We start from the raw sequence: 17,352 nt of genomic DNA, 5'->3' as shown, positions 1-17,352 counted from the left end.
GGTCGTCGTGACGATCCCAAGCCGAAAATGGCACTTCTCGGGCGGCGACGTGAGAACCGGACAAGACAGTGGGTCGCTGTGTGAGTGAGTCCGGTCGGAAAACGGCTTTCGAAAACGGCGGCGGCGCACTGCTCTTCATGTCTGTTTTCTGTGTGCTGAGTGCTCTTCCTTAGTTCAAAAATACTGCACGCACTCTGAAAATGAGAGCGCCACTGCCACCCACTGAGTGGATGTGCAAGTACACTTTATTCTAGTCCGGCAAAAAAAGAAAAAAGCATGTTCCCCGAGGACACATGCGCCCCCCCTGGCATCGCTCTGCGCCCCCCCCAGGGGGGCGCGCCCCACTATTTGAGAAGTACTGCATTACCCAAAGACAGCAATTCATGCCAGACATCCCAGGAATCTGACTGATCTATAGCCGTTTTGTAGAGAACAATGGGCCAAGATTAGGTCTGATCGATGTGCCAGACTGATATGCAGCTACAGGAAGCGTCTGGTTGAAGTTATTGCTACCAAAGGAGGGGCTACAAAATATGAAATGTGATGGTTCACTTACTTATTTTTCCCCCTTCTGTCATTGTTTGCATACTATCTTCATTAAAATATGAAAACCTATAAATGTTTGGGTGGTTTTAGTTAAAGCAGACACTGTTTTTTCCTCTATGTGATTTTGATGAAGATTAGATCACATTTGATGGTGATTTTATGCAGAAATGAGAAATTCCAAAAGGTTCAGACACTTTTTCATACCACTGTATATTTTTTTTCTGAAACACAAAAAGGGAAACACGGCAATCCACTTGTTATCATTTGTACTAAAAAAAAAAAAAAAATGAATGCAAAATTAAAATAGAGGGGGGAATAAAACTCCTTGTAAATGTTCTCGGATTTCTGTATTATCGCTGCCGGCCTATTGGCGTCAATGGCAGCCAATGAGTTAAGAAGCATCACTCTCCTGCTGATAAAACATGATCTCTGTTGAAGCAGGCTTTTAATTTGCGTGAGTCAAATGGCGACCTTATGACCCAGTGAGGCAGGAAGGAAGCACACCAACTGTCACCATTTTCAACGTGAAAAATATCTCCCCAGACCTAACGAGTTTAGATTTATACACATCTCGGTTTGTTTGTTGTTACGAAAGCTGGCGTGTCATACGAGTTCTTGAGAAACAGACGTGCAGGAAGCTAGCGGCTTGCGTGTTTGCCAACTTCTTCCTTTTTTTTAAGCATATGACATCATATAAATTGCTCAACCTAGGTGCTCTTCTCTTCAGGTGGATTCTGTAAAGTCTAAGCCGACAGTCTGCGCCTGTTCAGCTTGTTCTAGACGTTTTTGCACGTCTCTACTTGTACGGTCCGTCACACCTCCTGTGATTTATGGATTGTAATTAGCCAGAGGACAGATAATCATTGGTGTAAATAATAATACAACAGTGCTTTAAATGACGAGACTCAGGGATTTTGAGATAAGAGCCATCTTCGACACTGGTTGGCCGTCAATGTAACTCGATAACTCGACGAGAATGGCGTACCGCAAGCAACACGTCACTTTTCCTTAATATTCATGACGTTATCAATTGTTGCTAGGTGGGTCAAGCTCGTGTTTGTCCCAATGCTAACCGCATCTAAATAGTATACGAATGAGATGTTTCCTGAGCTAAACCGACCAATTCTGTCCGAAAATGATGTCCCTGGTGCCAAATTCATTGATAAAGATTTGGAAAAACATACAAATGTTCCGTTAAAGAGATGGTTTGAGTGTCGAGGGCTGAAAAAGACGAGAAAAAGAACCGACCTGATCCAGAGTTAGCTTTTTTATCGACACCTTTTTCTTGTGTGCGTTGCTTTACGCCACTGACAATGACATTGTCCTGTTTCAACAATCTATCCTTTACCACCGTATGCCCTGTCTTTCTTCTATATTATATCCTCTGGTTGTCTTACGTCTCTGACCCCGTTCTTGGGGGTCATTTATATTGCTATTTTTGTGTAGCGATCGCAAATGCTACTCAGTGACTGCCAACCAACACTTTTCATTAATAACAAATCTTAATTCTGTAATTTATTTACACTTCACACTTACTAAAGTTTTTTTTTTTTTTTTTTTTGCAAAAGACAAGGTAACAACAGTGGCAGCCAGATACCATTTGAATTTTTTTTCAGGTCATTCATTGTCAGACAGAAGCAGCACGGAAAAACCCCACGTTAAAAAAAAGGTCAAAATATCAGAATGGCTTACCTCTCCGTCCTCAGTAGGACCATGGCCCCCAACAAAATGTTTACTGCATATGAAGGTGAATGGCTTCGCCTTGCTGGTGTTAAACTGGTCTTTTGGACGTCCGCACAAGTTGATCTATTGTTCACATTTTTTCCCCCTTTTTTGGCTTCAGCAAATGTATGAATAAAACATCCTTTTAAGTTCCATAGCAGCAGTGTTTACTCGGCATGTTCTTTTTTTGAAACGTTATCGGCAGAAAAAAGGCGTAATAACATGAGTTGTATGCGAGGGCGTGTCTAAGCTGACCCCATTCCGGGTTAAGATGGCGACGTACGGTCTACAAATAGCATTCGTGTGGACGCTATTACACGTTTTCATCATTGGCTAAGCTAAGCAATCGTGGCCTTTCCTAAATGAATTCAGTGTTTGAGGTGTTCTGTTTGTTTGCCATTCTTTTCTATTCCGTTCATTCAAATGCTTGTTGACCTTCTTATTGTCAGAAAGAATCCACTTTTTTCCCCCCACTATCTGAGAAAGATGCAGTCGAAAGGAATATTGACCATAGTCTTTATCATGATATTGACGGGTCAGATTCGACCTTCAGTGCGCCACGCCTTCAAGTAAGGGGATATCCCACAATCCGCTTCAGTGATTCGCAGTTGGTCGCAGCAACACATGCAGCGATCCGACGCCGGATTTTTGTTGCAAAAGTTCAAAAGCTGAACCGCATAAAAACAGGAAGGATTGTCTCATTGTTTGAGGATTCAAGGTCATTATTATATTTTTCGTGCCATGCTTGCATTTTGAAACATTGTGAAAAAAAATCAATGAGAGAAATTAACCGCTACGGACTAGCATTGTACTTTGACATGTTTACGTAAAATAAATGCTAACTGCATGTTTTTTTTGCTTTTGACCAAGAATCGAGACTGTTGTAGGTCCATATCTATAAAGAATTCAGGGATTTAAACATTTATTCACAATGTTTTTCACCAAAAAAACTGTTTACACCAGGCGGCTGCTAGCTACTGTACATTCTCTAACAGACTAGCATTGTACTTCGACATATTTACGTAAAATAAATGCTAACTGCACGTTTTTTTTTTTTTTCTTTTAACCAAGAATCGAGACTGTTTTACGTCCATATCTATAAAGCATTCGGGGATTTAAGCATTTATTTATATTTGTATTTTATGAGCATCCCCATTAGCTGATGAACACATCCGCTACTATTCCTGGGGTCCACACAAAACAAAACAAACAAGACATCAACATACAAATAAACATAGGCTATATATATAAAAGAACGAAAAGAATATGTTCATATCTTTGAAATTCACGCACTAAAAAGGCTTAATTCAACATACTGACAGAAAAAAGAAGAGACAGGAGGTAAATAGACAACAAGCAATATACGTATAGGTAGACAACAACATAGAGAATTCCATTACAATTTCCATCAAAAATTAAATACATTGGCCCCAAAATACTGCTTCATTTGCTTTTTGAAACTAACTTTGCGTTGATTTTCTAAAATTTGGTCTAGAAGGGCATTCCATTCCACCATAGCTCTACATAATACTGTACGTTGTTGAGTTAGTTTTCATGAACGGTAATGTGTAGTTGCCACTGGTAGCATGTCTGCTGGGGTATGCATGTAGAGTTGAGCTCGGAGTGTAATGCTTTAACAAACTGTCCAGTTTGTGCAATGTCTTAATGTTTTTCAATAAGCATTGAAGCAATATTCGCAGCCTTGTATAACATTTAAGCCAGGAGACTTGGTCGTGCATGTTGTCTGTGTTGGCAATTATTCATAAGAATTTTAACCGGAAAAGCTCTGTTTACATCAAGCGGCCGCTAGCTACATTTACTAACAGACTAGCATCATTCTTTGACATACTTACATAAAATAAATGCTAACTGCACTTTTTTTTTTTTTTTGCCTTTAAACAAGAATCGAGACTGTTTGACGTCCATATCTATTAAGAATTCAGGGATTTAAGCATTTATTCACAAGAATTTTCAACGAAAAAAGCTATCTGTCTGCGGTTCCACTCGGTCAGCTTTGACGGCCTCGTCAACGATGCGGGCCCCCTATTTATTGGCCCCGCGCCCCGTGTCCCGTCAATACATTATGAAGTCTATGGCCTTCCCTGAATGAATTCAGTGTTTGATGTATTCTGTTCCTTTGCCATTCTTTTCTATTCGGGTCATTCAAATGCATGTTGACCTTCTTGTTGTCAGAAAGAATCCACTATCTGACGAATAACCCAAATTTTGGCTGACAACTGATCTGGCTTATTGTACATATTATATCTTGACAATTCCCGAACAGCATTTTGTATGTGAAATCTCAGGATTAAAAGCTTTTGCTTGTGATTCATAAGAACAAGCTGACTCAAAGCAACAGACTGTGGATGGGACGGATTCTCAGAATAACTATCTTTGCCTTCTCTATGATGAATTAAGTGACATTTGAGAGGATTTGTTAGCCAAAACCTAATTTTTTGTATCCCCCCCCCCCCCAACAGAGAAAGACTACAGCAGCCTGTGTGAGCGACAGCCCATCGGGCGCTTGCTTTTCCGACAGTTTTGTGACACTCGACCAGAGTTGAGGCGCTGTGTCAACTTTCTGGATGGGGTGGTAAGATACTATATACCGAATGCATTTTGAACTCATTGACGGCGACAGACGTACAATCGCGGCAAGCCATCTTGGTCAAAACGGACTAGACATCTGTCACCGTCGTGCAACTGCAATTTGGAATTTGCGATGCCATTATAATTAAAAAAATTTAAAAAAAATCTGATTATCAGGGATGCAAACGACAAGTCTTGTGTTGTCCCACACTTGCTCTTTAGCACACAATGATTTAAGTGTAAGACAGCTGGAGGGGAAGTTGATCAGGTAATGAACCACAATGTTGGTATTTGTTAATTACCTTAAAAAATACTGCAAGATTCTGTTTGTGCTTCAAAGTTGCACATTCAGACTTTTTTATGTTTACAAAATGTCGGGGCTCTGAAATGCCTCCGCAATCCAGGGTGAACTGAAATAACAAAAAGACGTGTCTTATTTCTCATACGTCCCCAAAAACTGCCATTTGATGATCTTTTTTAGTAGGAATGTAAAACAATACAATGACTTGGACAGGCAGCGATAGGATATTTACTGGTATTCCAAAGTTTGCCATGATTTGATTTCAACTAGGGCTGTAATTCATTTTTTAAATGAATCACGTTAAAATATTTGACGCAATTAACGCACATGCCCCGCTCAAACAGATTAAAATGACAGCACAGTGTCATGTGCACTTGTTACTTGTGTTTTTTGTCTCCCTCTGCTGGCGCTTTGGTGCGACTGAATTTATGGGTTTAAGCACAATGAGCATTGTGCAATTATTGACATCAACAATGGTGAGCTACTACTTTATTTTTTGATTGAAACTTTTACAAATTTTATTAAAACGATAACATTAAAAGGGGTTTTAATATAAAATTTTATAACTTGTACTAACATTTATCTTTTAAGAACTACAAGTCTTTCTATTCATGGATCGTTTTAACAGAATGTTAATGTTAATGCCATCTTTTTGATTGTTATAATAAACAAATACAGTACTTATGTACAGTATGTTGAATGTATATATCCGTCTTGTGTCTTATCTTTCCATTCCAACAATAATTTACAGAAAAATGTGGCATATTTTATAGATGGTTTGAATTGCGATTAATTACGATGAATTAATTTTAAAGCTGTAATTAACTCGATTAAAAATGTTAATTGTTTGACAGCCCAAATTTCAACTTGATTCAAGGTCTTTCCATATAATACAATATTATCTACATTTAACATATTTTATCTAAAGCCCTAAAAAAATAGATAGGAATTTTGACGTTTTTGATTTAATAAGGAATGGCTCTTTTATAGTAAAATCACTAAGCAGCATTTTCAGTGCTATGCTGAAATGCGCCAGAGAAACTGAGCTGTCACTTTTTTGGGCTCACATAGTGACCCCCTCCCGGTGACCACTTCCTGCCGGCCGGCCAGCTTCTTTCAGTGGCGCCTATAGACGATAAAAGGGGAATGCATGCGGCGCTTATTGTCGGAAGCACTTTGGAGGCTTCCGGGCAGCTGGATGGATGGATGGATGGATGCAGTGGCTTCATAAATCAATATGTTTTCCTTTTTTGGCTGGCATCTTTTTGTATGCTGCCACCTGTGGGTCAATACAACATTTTCCATATTTTCCAGTCAGGGTCCACTTCTTCTTGTTTTTTTTCCCCTCTGGAAACAACATTTGCTCTCCTCCTCTCCTTTTTCTTGGAACTATACTCAACAAACTTTGAGCTCTGCAGAGCCCCTACGGGGACATGGAAGTGGAAAAAAAAGAGGGAAAAAAGAGAAAAAAAAATAGACGCAAAAAAAAAAAAATTGAGGTTAAAAAAAAAAAAAAAAAGGTGGGGTACTTCCGCTATTTCAAACGTGTGTTGTGCAGCTTAATTTCCAGCTAAACAATGGCAACAATGGAAATTGTGGGGCAGGTTAATTGATTTTTACTTTGAAATAGGCCTAAAATATGATGACATAAGGTTCATTCTTGGTTTCCAAATAAACAGAAAACATTTGAAGCGAGTCTTAAACTCAACTGGACATTTTTGTCGGAAAACGTTCTGTGATTTGGTGGTCCTTGTTGAATTCATTACCAACCATTTGCTGTACTCTTGAGCAGTGTTTTTAATCTTACTTTAAAAAAGTATTTAATTATAGTCACAAATGACTTCTCCCAAAAAGCCATTGCGTTAGTAACTCAGTTACGTCAACGTAATTAGTTACTCGGCAGAGTAACTGACGTTACTTTTCATGTTCTACACCAGCGGTCTCAAACCGACTCCACAAAGGGCCGCAGTGGGTCCTGGTTTTTGTTCCAACAGATCCAGCACAAACAGTTCAACCAATGAGGTTTCTACTAACATAAGCAGCACCTGATTGCAATCAACTGATTACACTTGTAAGAAACCAAATTGGTGAAAAGGTATTTGTCTCGTTTGGTTGGAATGAAATCCAGTACCCCCTGCGGCCCTTTGAGGACCGGTTTGAGACCACTGTTCTACACGTTATTACATGATCCATTCTATAATGTCTTTCATATCAGATATGTTTGCAGTAATTGATTGAATTGAACTGTCTTTTCAGCCCCCCCAACTAAAAAAAACATAGTTCACCCTTTTTACATTTTTTAACATTTCACCTATGTAAGAGCATAATGATACACAAACTTTAACTTTGAAATGCTGTGGAAAAAGACCTTTTTCCTCTTGTACTTAAGCGTTACTTGTGTGTACCGTCACACCCCTAATATATATAGACAAGGGTGCACATATTTTTTTTGCCCAGGTTCTCAGAGGAGGACCTGGAGATGTGACATGGTCCTCATTGAGCTTGAGAGCCGACCCGCCTGATGCGATAAAATTATGACAAGCTTTACTTAGAGCCAATTAACTTTAATGCATTATATTAACAATTAATGCTTGATTAACATCAACTGGAACAACAAAATTGCCATTACTTTGAAGTGAAATGTAAAGAAATAAACATAAAAGCACCAATTCAAAATAAAGGGCATTATGCGGATCCCACATTAACTCCAAGCCTTTGTAAAAGTGGGATGTCCTCCTCATAAGACCTCATTGAACGTGCATGTTTAGCTTTGTAAAATGTGATCAAAAACACGTTTGTCAGTGCATGACGCTGTTCTTCATTACCTTTATTCCGCCACTTGTCCATAGGGCGAGTGGGGTCCTGTCTGACATCGATAGTTTGCTTGATTGCCACATGCTCTGTTTTTTTCATGCTTTTCAAAGTTTGGATGGCTGAAGTTCTTTGACCCTACATAAAATGCGCTGCTCTTATCAGCGACATTGGGATTCTCACGGCACATTTTGTACCGCATTTCCGTGCGAGCATCATTTGCTTCTAGCCATGGTACCTCCTGCAGCCACTTTTCAACAAAAGTCCTTTTTTTTGGTAGCTCCGGTGACGTCTCGGTCGTCTGTCTGTCTTTTGACGGGGGTGGGGAAACACGGAAATAATTACTCAGTGGGGCCTGCCTCTATGACATTTTGAGAAGTTATTTTCTCGTGTCCGCCGCAAGCAAATACAGTGGTCAGCCATCGGTACGCAAAAGCGTATGGAAGCCGTTGAGGGCCAGCGCGTTTGTCTCCGTCCAGTACGCATGCGCGCATGTGGACCACTTATGTGCACCCCTGTATATAGATATATTTTTCAATATCCGGATGAGGCTAAATCTGCTCTAGCTGTTTCGATTAAAAAAAAAACAAAAAAAACACACACACACGGTTTATGGATACGTCATTCAAGAAAAGTTTAGGTCAAGTGACTATTTTTGGTAATAAAAAAAAAAAAGTAGCATCTACAAAGAAGCACTACGCCCACTTGGTGATGACAATGCATACCGAACAAGAAAACCGTCCATTATTTTTAATTAACTGTACCCACCTGAACGCCACGAACTATATGTAAAAAGTTTCCCGAGCGTTTAACATGACCTCGCCACGCTAAATGCTAGTGCTAGCGAGAACGCAAATGCTATGGTAATGCTCCGAGCCACCTAGCATCGCGTTTGCAACGGCGTCACAACCCCCTTGCCCTCCTCCCCTCTCCCGCTCTGCTCCCTCCATTTCTCTCCGATATTTCTCAGGTCATTCAACCAACGTAGTAAGGCATAGTAAAGCACGCCTTTATGTCCTTAGTAACGGTAAAGGTGTTGCAAAGATGGGGAAAGTAATGAATTGGATTACTCACGACTGACAAAAATAGCGCTGTTACACTCTAAAGCCGTTATTAAAAACACTCTTGAAGCAAAATTAGCTTCCAAGATTTTTTTTGCTTCGATGTAAAAAAAAATATTTATTTATTTTTCTGCTGCGACCCGTGTTTTTTTCCCTGCTTTGACAGAAAAAAATCCTCCATGTTCCTTAAGGGGCACTTTTTTTTTTTTAACGCACCCCCATCTGTGTTTTTTCTTCTTTTTTTTTTTTTTAGTTCTCTAATAAAGACACCTGAGGTAACAGTGGCTTCCCCCTTTTGCACATTTGTTTATCTTTCCAAGTAAATCATGTTTTGTAACATTTTTTTTAGCTTTTACATGCAATATATTTCAATGGAATCATTATGTTAGTACACTTTTTATCTGGATTGTGACGGTTCCTTGCCCTATTAGCCAAGTATTTTTTTTTTTGTCAGAATGAGCTACAAGGTGCCTGTCAGGCGGGCTCCCGACGGGCGGCACATTTGAGACCCCTGGTGTAGATAATTGCATGCTTGTACCCCCCCCCCCCCCCCCCCCCCACCCACGACATCCAAACTACCCCCCCCCCCCCGCCGACATCAAACACAAGAATGTGTTACGTTTTTTATGTTATTATTACGCAATTAACGTCACTCATAGAGGCCTGCATACCTTTATCTTTTGAACGTTTCTCCTCTTCTCCTTTCCTTCTCTTCCTGAACTGGGCACCTGATGGTTTTTTTGGTCGTTTGTCCATGATGCAGCACCCTTGACTCGACTCGACATCATCACCTTTTCCGTCCGTCAACCACCAGAGTCAAGATTGACATGATGTAAACAAATACACGTTGATGCAGGCACAGATTCGTTGTTCTTTTTTTTTTTTTTTTTTTTTTTTTTTTTTTAACATTTTACAAAAACATTTATTGGGTTATGTCATAGCCCGATACATTTAATAATATCTATGTTAATTTCATGAATGAAATACAATTTATTTGGAAGCAGGAGTTTGTGTTGTGTGGCCTGGGATCATGAGAGGTCAGTCTATCCCCCGCCCCCCTCCTTGCTTTTCCGCTGAGAGTGAGTGAGACTCGTCCTGCTCACTCACTCTGCAGTTGCGAGCAGCTGATCCCCCTCCCGTCTCCTCCTGCCTTTTCTTCTGACACACACGACTCTCAGCAGCAGTTGACATGATAGTAAGGGGCGCCCTAGCGCCCACTCTACTAACTTGACGTGGAAATGAGCGATATTAGACTAGAAAACTAGCGGATTTTTAAAAAAATTTTTTCTGGAGGGCGCTTGTGCGCCCCCAAATAGATTGCGCCCTGGGCGGTCGCCCACATTGCCCATAGCAAAAACCGCCTGTGATAATATATCATTGGAACTCCTTGGCAGCATTCGAGGGCGATAGACATCCTGTCCATTTCAAGTGGCTAGGACAAACAAAAGTACAAATGAAAACTACAATTGAAAATACTGCACCCCTGGAATATTTTCCAAATTTATAATCATTTGAAAATAACCATCATTTGATAAGAATGTCATTGCTCACGATTCGTATTTTCCCACTCGCGTGCAGGCATCGTACGAGGTGGCGCCGGACGAGAAGAGAAAGGAATGCGCTCAAGAACTGGTCGACGTCTTCTTCAGTCCAAAGGTTGATCATTTGGTATCACGAGCGTCCGTGCGGTGACTTTCGCTGAACTTTGCGTTTGCGCTCGACAGTCGGAGGACTACGTGCCGGAGGTGGAGGAGAGCGCCGTGGCTCGCTGTGCGGAGCGGCTGGAGCAGGAGGCGTGCAAGGAACTCTTTAAAGATTCCACTAAGTAAGAGCAGACACGGAACCTAAACCTTAACCCTGCTTTCATGACATGATTGTAGATAAATGAATAATATCAATTTTCATCTTTTAAATCAGTGGTCCCCAAACTTTTTCCTGTGTTGGCCACATAACTTTTCCCTTCTCTAATGAGGGGCCGGGGTCAGTTTGTAACAGAAAAAGTGTGACGATTGCAGGAGTGCCTAAATGTAAAAATTTTTTGTTTTTCAGAAAGCCACAATCAAATAACCCTTTCTGGATTCTTCACGGAACAAAAGTAAATAAAATATAATATAATATAATATAATATAATGCGACCCTCGTGAGGAAAAGCGGCATGGAAAATGAATGAATGAATGAATAATATAATCTACAAATCTATAAAATCTATAAAATACACTATTAATCAAATATATAATAACCAAAAACCCTCTCTCGGTTCTTCATAGATAAATGCCAGGAAATAAATAACACTATTGGACGGTGGGGGGGAATCCGGACCAAAAGTGGAGGCAGGCCGTAGTTTCGGGGACCCCTGTTTTAAATGATTGGCTGCCATTGACTGTGATAGACGTCCAATCTATTTCTGCATGGTCATATTGACTCCAATTTTTTGTTTTGTTTTGGTTTAATCCACAAAATAGTTTCGGGCTGCAGCTATTGATTATTTTAGTAGTCGATTAATCGGTGAACTAGTTATTTTGAATAATCGAATAATCGGATAAGAAACAAAAAATATTAAAATACCTGAGCTGAGCCTCAAACAGTATAAAAAATAAATGAAGATGTAAGCACAACAAAAGAACAATTTGCTAACTTACATGGCAAAAGTCCGCTAGCTTAAATGCTATAAATTGCTAACTTTTTTTTTTTTTTTTTTTAACAATGCTCTTAACAAACGGTTAAAAAACACATACCCCCCCCCCCCCCAAAAAAAAAAAAAAAAAACCTGGAAACGAAATTACGAATGCATTTAATAAAAACATTAGCTCAAATAAACACTTAGGTTATGTTGGTCTTAACAGGGAGCAGCTGGATTCAGCTATGTGAAATAAGTTATGTCATATTCACTGTTGCCGCTAGCTAATGGACAGTGTATACACCCAAATCAATAAAAGTAAATGCAAACACTGTCAAAACAAATCATTATAACACCACTTTAATGCAACGAATCCTCGAAGCAGCAAAATTTAATTTGAATCTTTTTTTCTAATCAAATTACTCAAGTTAATCGATTAATCGTTGGTTACTTAAAATGGTTACGTCTACTTTTCTTGTAAAAAGAACAACATATGTATTCCTTTTACTTCTTTTGCTTCCAGATTGATCCACGACTACTTGAGCGTTAGCCCCTTTGTAGACTACCTCGACAGCATGTACTACAACAGGTTCCTCCAGTGGAAATGGCTGGAGAGGTATGTATTTTATAGCACTCTGGAAGAGTTAATAACTGTGAATGATTATATCATGAACGTGTTTTGAGCAGGTGGCCTGTTTGGGTCATTCAATTTGAACTTTTCTTTGTTTGTTTGTTTTCAAGGCAACCGGTGACAAAGAATACATTCAGACAGTACAGAGTTTTAGGGAAAGGAGGATTTGGAGAGGTGAGTCATGATAAAAGTTGTAGGCAAAAACAAAGTCGGAATGAATATTTGGACTTTTTTCAAACAGGCCGTTGACAGTGATAGATGTCTATTGCATCGATACGAGGAGCCGGGGAATGTTGCAAACCCCACGGTGCACATGGAGTACAATTTAGTCGTGGAATTAGGAGTAGCGTTTCTTCTTCACAAATCTACTCAAGTCATGGCATGCTAAAATTACTCTTAAGCTAGGTTCATACTGCGCAAATCCGATTTTTTTCTCATATCTGTTTTTTTGGCGTGCCCGTTCAGACTGACTTTATCCATTTAGACCATTCAAGTAATATGCATGCGCACTACTTTGCAGTCAGACACGCGCTGAGCGAGAAGACCCGCATGCGCAGAAGCATCAAAACAAATGGCCACACATGCTGGCTGTCATCTGTCATTCCAGTGATATCATATTTTGCTTTTCAAAAAGAGGACACAAATAACAGACATAAATAATCCCCGTTTAGGCTTATATTCAAAGTATATATAGATCGATAGCATGCACGCACGGTCCGTGTATGTCACACACACATACGGGCAGTTTGCCCCGACTCTCGGTTGTGTAAGCAATGTTGAAATATTGCTCATATAGAGCAGAGAGAAAACCTCATTCTCAGGCTTATCCTCAACCCATTTTTATTTTTTATGACTTGTCAAGCACCGGCCCATCCCCAAAAGCCGTGTTCAATGCAAGCTAGGCGCCAATAACGCACAGCTGCTCCGCTACCGTAGCGTCTCGCTCGCTCTTTGATGACGTAATTGCTGCGTGAATTCCGATTTGGGAGACTTGACAGTACAGACCGCCACCACGTTCTGGAAAAATGTGGCCCAGATTGGATTTGAACCACATCAGATCGGATTTGAAATGGTCCACTTCTATGCGACTTGTCCTGTTCAGACTGTCAAGTTAATGCCTCATTCGAGTCGGAAAAACACGAAAAAAATCAGATTCATGCATTAAGACCTGTAGTATGAACCTAACCTTAGAAGTACATTTTTCTCCAGCCAGTGAGTTGTTAGGATTTCAGACTGAAAATTCCAAACCTCGTGTCCGGAAGAAATGTATACTGACTTCTATGAATTTGGCTGCACTGCATGCAGTTTTATGAACAGCCACAACAGGAGTATTTGTGCGAATGATGGCTCCGGGCACCAATTCATCCACCTCGTCATCGTTTCCATAACATCAAAGATATTGATCTATATGTGCCTTCCAACGCATTTGACCTCTCAATGGGTTATCTGTTGGCGGTGCTTTTCATGTGTGAGCACAGGTCATGAGAAAAGGCTACAGAGAACACACTTTCTTACCAAAGATGATCTTATTTTAAGATGCCATCATCTATTATAACTTTTTGTTTTAAGCTTGCACACATGCTATTAAAAAAACAAACAAACAAAAAAAAACAATCATGGTACATATGGCCCCCAATTTGGCCACATTTCAAAATTGTCCTATATGCATGTGTGATACACCTTAAAATCTCTATTTTCTGGGGGAAGAAAAATTTTGAACAGGAGGGCATTTTAAAAAAATAATTAAACAGCGAAACCCTAACTGGAGGTGAGAGCATGAGAGAACATAATTAAAGACGCCACGATTTTAACGAGATATTATTGCGCACTTACCTTTTTTCGATCCAAAAACTCCATGTAGCATGTATCACCGAGTGTCAAGACACAGCTGTGAATGGCCACAGCCGGATTTTGGGGTGATTTTACGGGTGAAACATGGTAATATAACCAGGGTTGCAATGCAGAAATTGCAGACATCAAGGAGTGGTCGAGATTTTCTTTTTAATATATTTTCCCTTTTAAACGTTCCCCCCCCACCCCAATTTTCTTTGTTTGGATCGATAATTTATCATCTAAAATATCGGGGAAAATGCGACAGTACCCAAAAAAGAAAATCAAGCGATAGTTATGAGGTCGATATCCTTGACTTATTTTCAGACACCATTTTTTAAATTGTGACGTCATTTATTTAAAAGTTTAAAATATGCCAGTGAATGATTGTTCTTTTTTTGTTTTGTTTTGTTTTGTTTTTAATGTTAGACATCAATTAATGATTCTAAGCTAAAAACGACAGACATTTCGAATAATAAAATTACTTAGCTTCTTTTTACGGCTAGGTTGAAAAAAAAAGCGGTTGCGCGGTGTCTTTAAACGGGGATCTCCAGGGTAAAACAGACAAATTAAAAATAGTTCGGGGCTTCATGCGCCATGAAACTGCTATGGCAGTATATAGACATAATGTTCTATCAAAACACAACAGTTCTTTTGGCTTAAAATACAGCAGTTTATTTTAAAGAGGGGTGCAAGAGCAGAAACTGCTTTTTCAGCCTTGTCTGTGTTTTCAGCCATATCTTGATTGGGCCTGTACAATATATCATTTGAACATCGCCATCGTGATGTGCGCATGGGCAGTAGTCCCATCGCAGGGCATACAATTGTTTTTTTGAACGTCGTTTTGCTTCATAAAAGCAGCAAGTGTGCAGAGACATGGAAATCATCCTCATTCACAATCAGTGTTGTTTATAACGGCGTTAGAATATAACGGCGTTATTTTTTTCAGTAGTGAGTAATCTAATGAATTACTTTTCTCATCTTGGCAACGCTGTTACTGTTACTGAGGATGGAAAGGCGTGCATTACTATGCGTTACTATATTGGTTGAATGACACGAGAAAAGTCTGAGGGAGACAGACTCACCGAGACGACAGAGCAGAGCAGGAGTGGGGAGGAGGCAAAAAAGTTGTGACGCTGAGCCAACGCGATGCTAGGTGGCTCCGATTATTACTGACTGTAGCCGATAGCCTACAAACTATGCCCACATGATATGGTAGGCATGGTAGATATCACATACAGTATATATAGAACTAGATGCGAAATGACAGACACGGCGGAGTTAGCAACATGTACAGTATAGGAAATAGATGCGTTAGTAAACAGCCGCCATCTTAAAGCAGTAAACTTCTTAGGAAGGCTCTGTTGTAGAGAACCTTCCTAGCGAACCGAAGTAACTTTTTATCTAAAATACAAAAACTTGACTTGAATCTATCTTTAAATAATGAAACAGTTTTATAACTTCCACATGTCAAAAGTAGACAGAAGGGAACTAATGCAATAATGGGAGCAATTTTAACAACTTTTAACGGTTGATTCAGGGTAAAGGGTACATTAGGGTAAATAATTGGGCTCGGGCCAATTGTCCCAAAAACCTTTTAAACTTCACATAATGTGACCTGTTTTTTTTCTTCTTAAATTAGGAGAAAAAAAAACATCAACATTATCACCAATTACTTTACCAAGTAACTAATTACTCTTACATTAGGGTAACTGAGTTACTAACACAATTACTTTTTGGGAGAAGTCATTTGTAACTATAATTAATTACTTTTTGAAAGTAAGATTAACAACACTGTTCACAATAATGGTCATGGTGAGTCCGTTAAAGTCTTCCCTAACAGAGCTATTCAAGTCATCTGGTGAAAAGTGTTAATATTGCAATATACTGTATATTGCAAGCCCACAGAAAGTCAAAATATACAGTGCCCTCCATAATTATTGGATTTATAATAATTATGTGTTTTTTAGCTTCTAATATTTTTTTTCTTAATAATATGGGACCTTAATGGAAAAAAAGAGAAAAATCCAACCTTCAATACAAGTGCATTTATTGAGTGGGGAAAAAAATCCCACATAAAGAAATAATTATTTGACATCAAATAAGGTGTGTCACAATTATTAGCACCCCTGGTGTTAATACTTTGTACAACCCCCTTTTGCCAACAAAACAAGGTCTGGGGACTGAGATGGCCATGGGAGGAGCTTGATTTTGTGTCTGGTGAACCATTTCTGTGTAGATTTGGCCATACTGACCAACCCCCATACTTCACAGTGGTTATGAGGTGCTGTCTACACGCCAACAAGCTGTTTGGGAGGCATGCACGGAGAAAACCTTTCCTCACTCACAATCATAAACGCAAATGTCTGGAGTTCGCCAAGCGGTATTGGGGCTTCAACTGGGACTGTGTGCTTTGGTCAGATGAGACCAAGATTGAGCTTTTTGGCAACAAACACTCTAAGTGGATCTGGCATGCCACCAATGATGCACATGCTGAAAAGCACCTCATACCCACTGTGAAGTATAGGGGTGGGTCAGTGATGTTGTGGGGCTGTTTGGCTTCCAAAGGCCCTGGGAACCTTGTTAGGGTGCATGGCTTCATGAATGCTTTGAAATACCAGGACATTTGAAATCAAAATCTGTTGCCCGAAAGCTGAAGATGGGTCGTCACTGGGTCTTTCAGCAAGACAATGACCCTAAACATATGGCCAAGTATACACAGAAATGGTTCACCAGACACAAAATCAAGCTCCACCCATGGCCATCTCAGTCCCCAGACCTCAACCCCATTGAAAACCTGTGGGGTGAGCTGCAGAGGAGAGGACCCAGGTCTCTGGATGATTTAGAGAGATTCTGCAAAGAGGAATGGCTGAACATCCCTCTTTCTGTCTTTTCCCATCTTGTGAAACATGATAGGAGAAGATTAGGTGCTGTTTTGTTGGCAAAAGGGGGTTGTACAAAGTATTAACACCAGGGGTTTTAATAATTGTGACACACATTATTTGATCTTTATGTGGGATTTTTCCCCCACTGAATAAATGCACTTGTATTGAAGGTTGGAGTCTTCTCTTTTTTTCCATTAAGGTCCCATATTATTTAGAGAAAAAAAACCATTATTAGAAGCTAAAAAACACATAATTATTATAAATCCAATAATTATGGAGGGCACTGTTTATATATTTGTTTTCCAGTATCATTCAGCCCTAATGGGTGGTGCGACGTATAGTCCAGAATTGACAGTATC

The 17,352-nt window shown here is 39.7% G+C and overlaps 1 protein-coding gene across 3 annotated transcripts in view; it reads left to right on the top strand.

Moving 5' to 3' along the window:
- Positions 1–17,352, top strand: part of grk6 (G protein-coupled receptor kinase 6) — a 38,975-nt gene that overhangs the window by 12,054 nt on the left and 9,569 nt on the right. For 2 of the 3 annotated variants that reach the window (XM_057820865.1, XM_057820864.1), the window contains exons 3-7: positions 4,749–4,861; positions 10,609–10,686; positions 10,755–10,855; positions 12,171–12,263; positions 12,389–12,452. In XM_057820865.1, the coding sequence (XP_057676848.1) occupies positions 4,749–4,861; positions 10,609–10,686; positions 10,755–10,855; positions 12,171–12,263; positions 12,389–12,452 (449 nt within the window). The remainder of the gene's footprint in view (positions 1–4,748; positions 4,862–10,608; positions 10,687–10,754; positions 10,856–12,170; positions 12,264–12,388; positions 12,453–17,352) is intronic. The other variant, XM_057820866.1, reaches the window with a different exon arrangement.

The sequence above is a fragment of the Corythoichthys intestinalis genome, chromosome 18 (genome assembly GCF_030265065.1).
Source record: "Corythoichthys intestinalis isolate RoL2023-P3 chromosome 18, ASM3026506v1, whole genome shotgun sequence".
Lineage (NCBI taxonomy): Eukaryota > Metazoa > Chordata > Actinopteri > Syngnathiformes > Syngnathidae > Corythoichthys > Corythoichthys intestinalis.
Note: the sequence above shows the minus strand (reverse complement) of the source record. Positions and strands in the feature narration are given on the sequence as shown.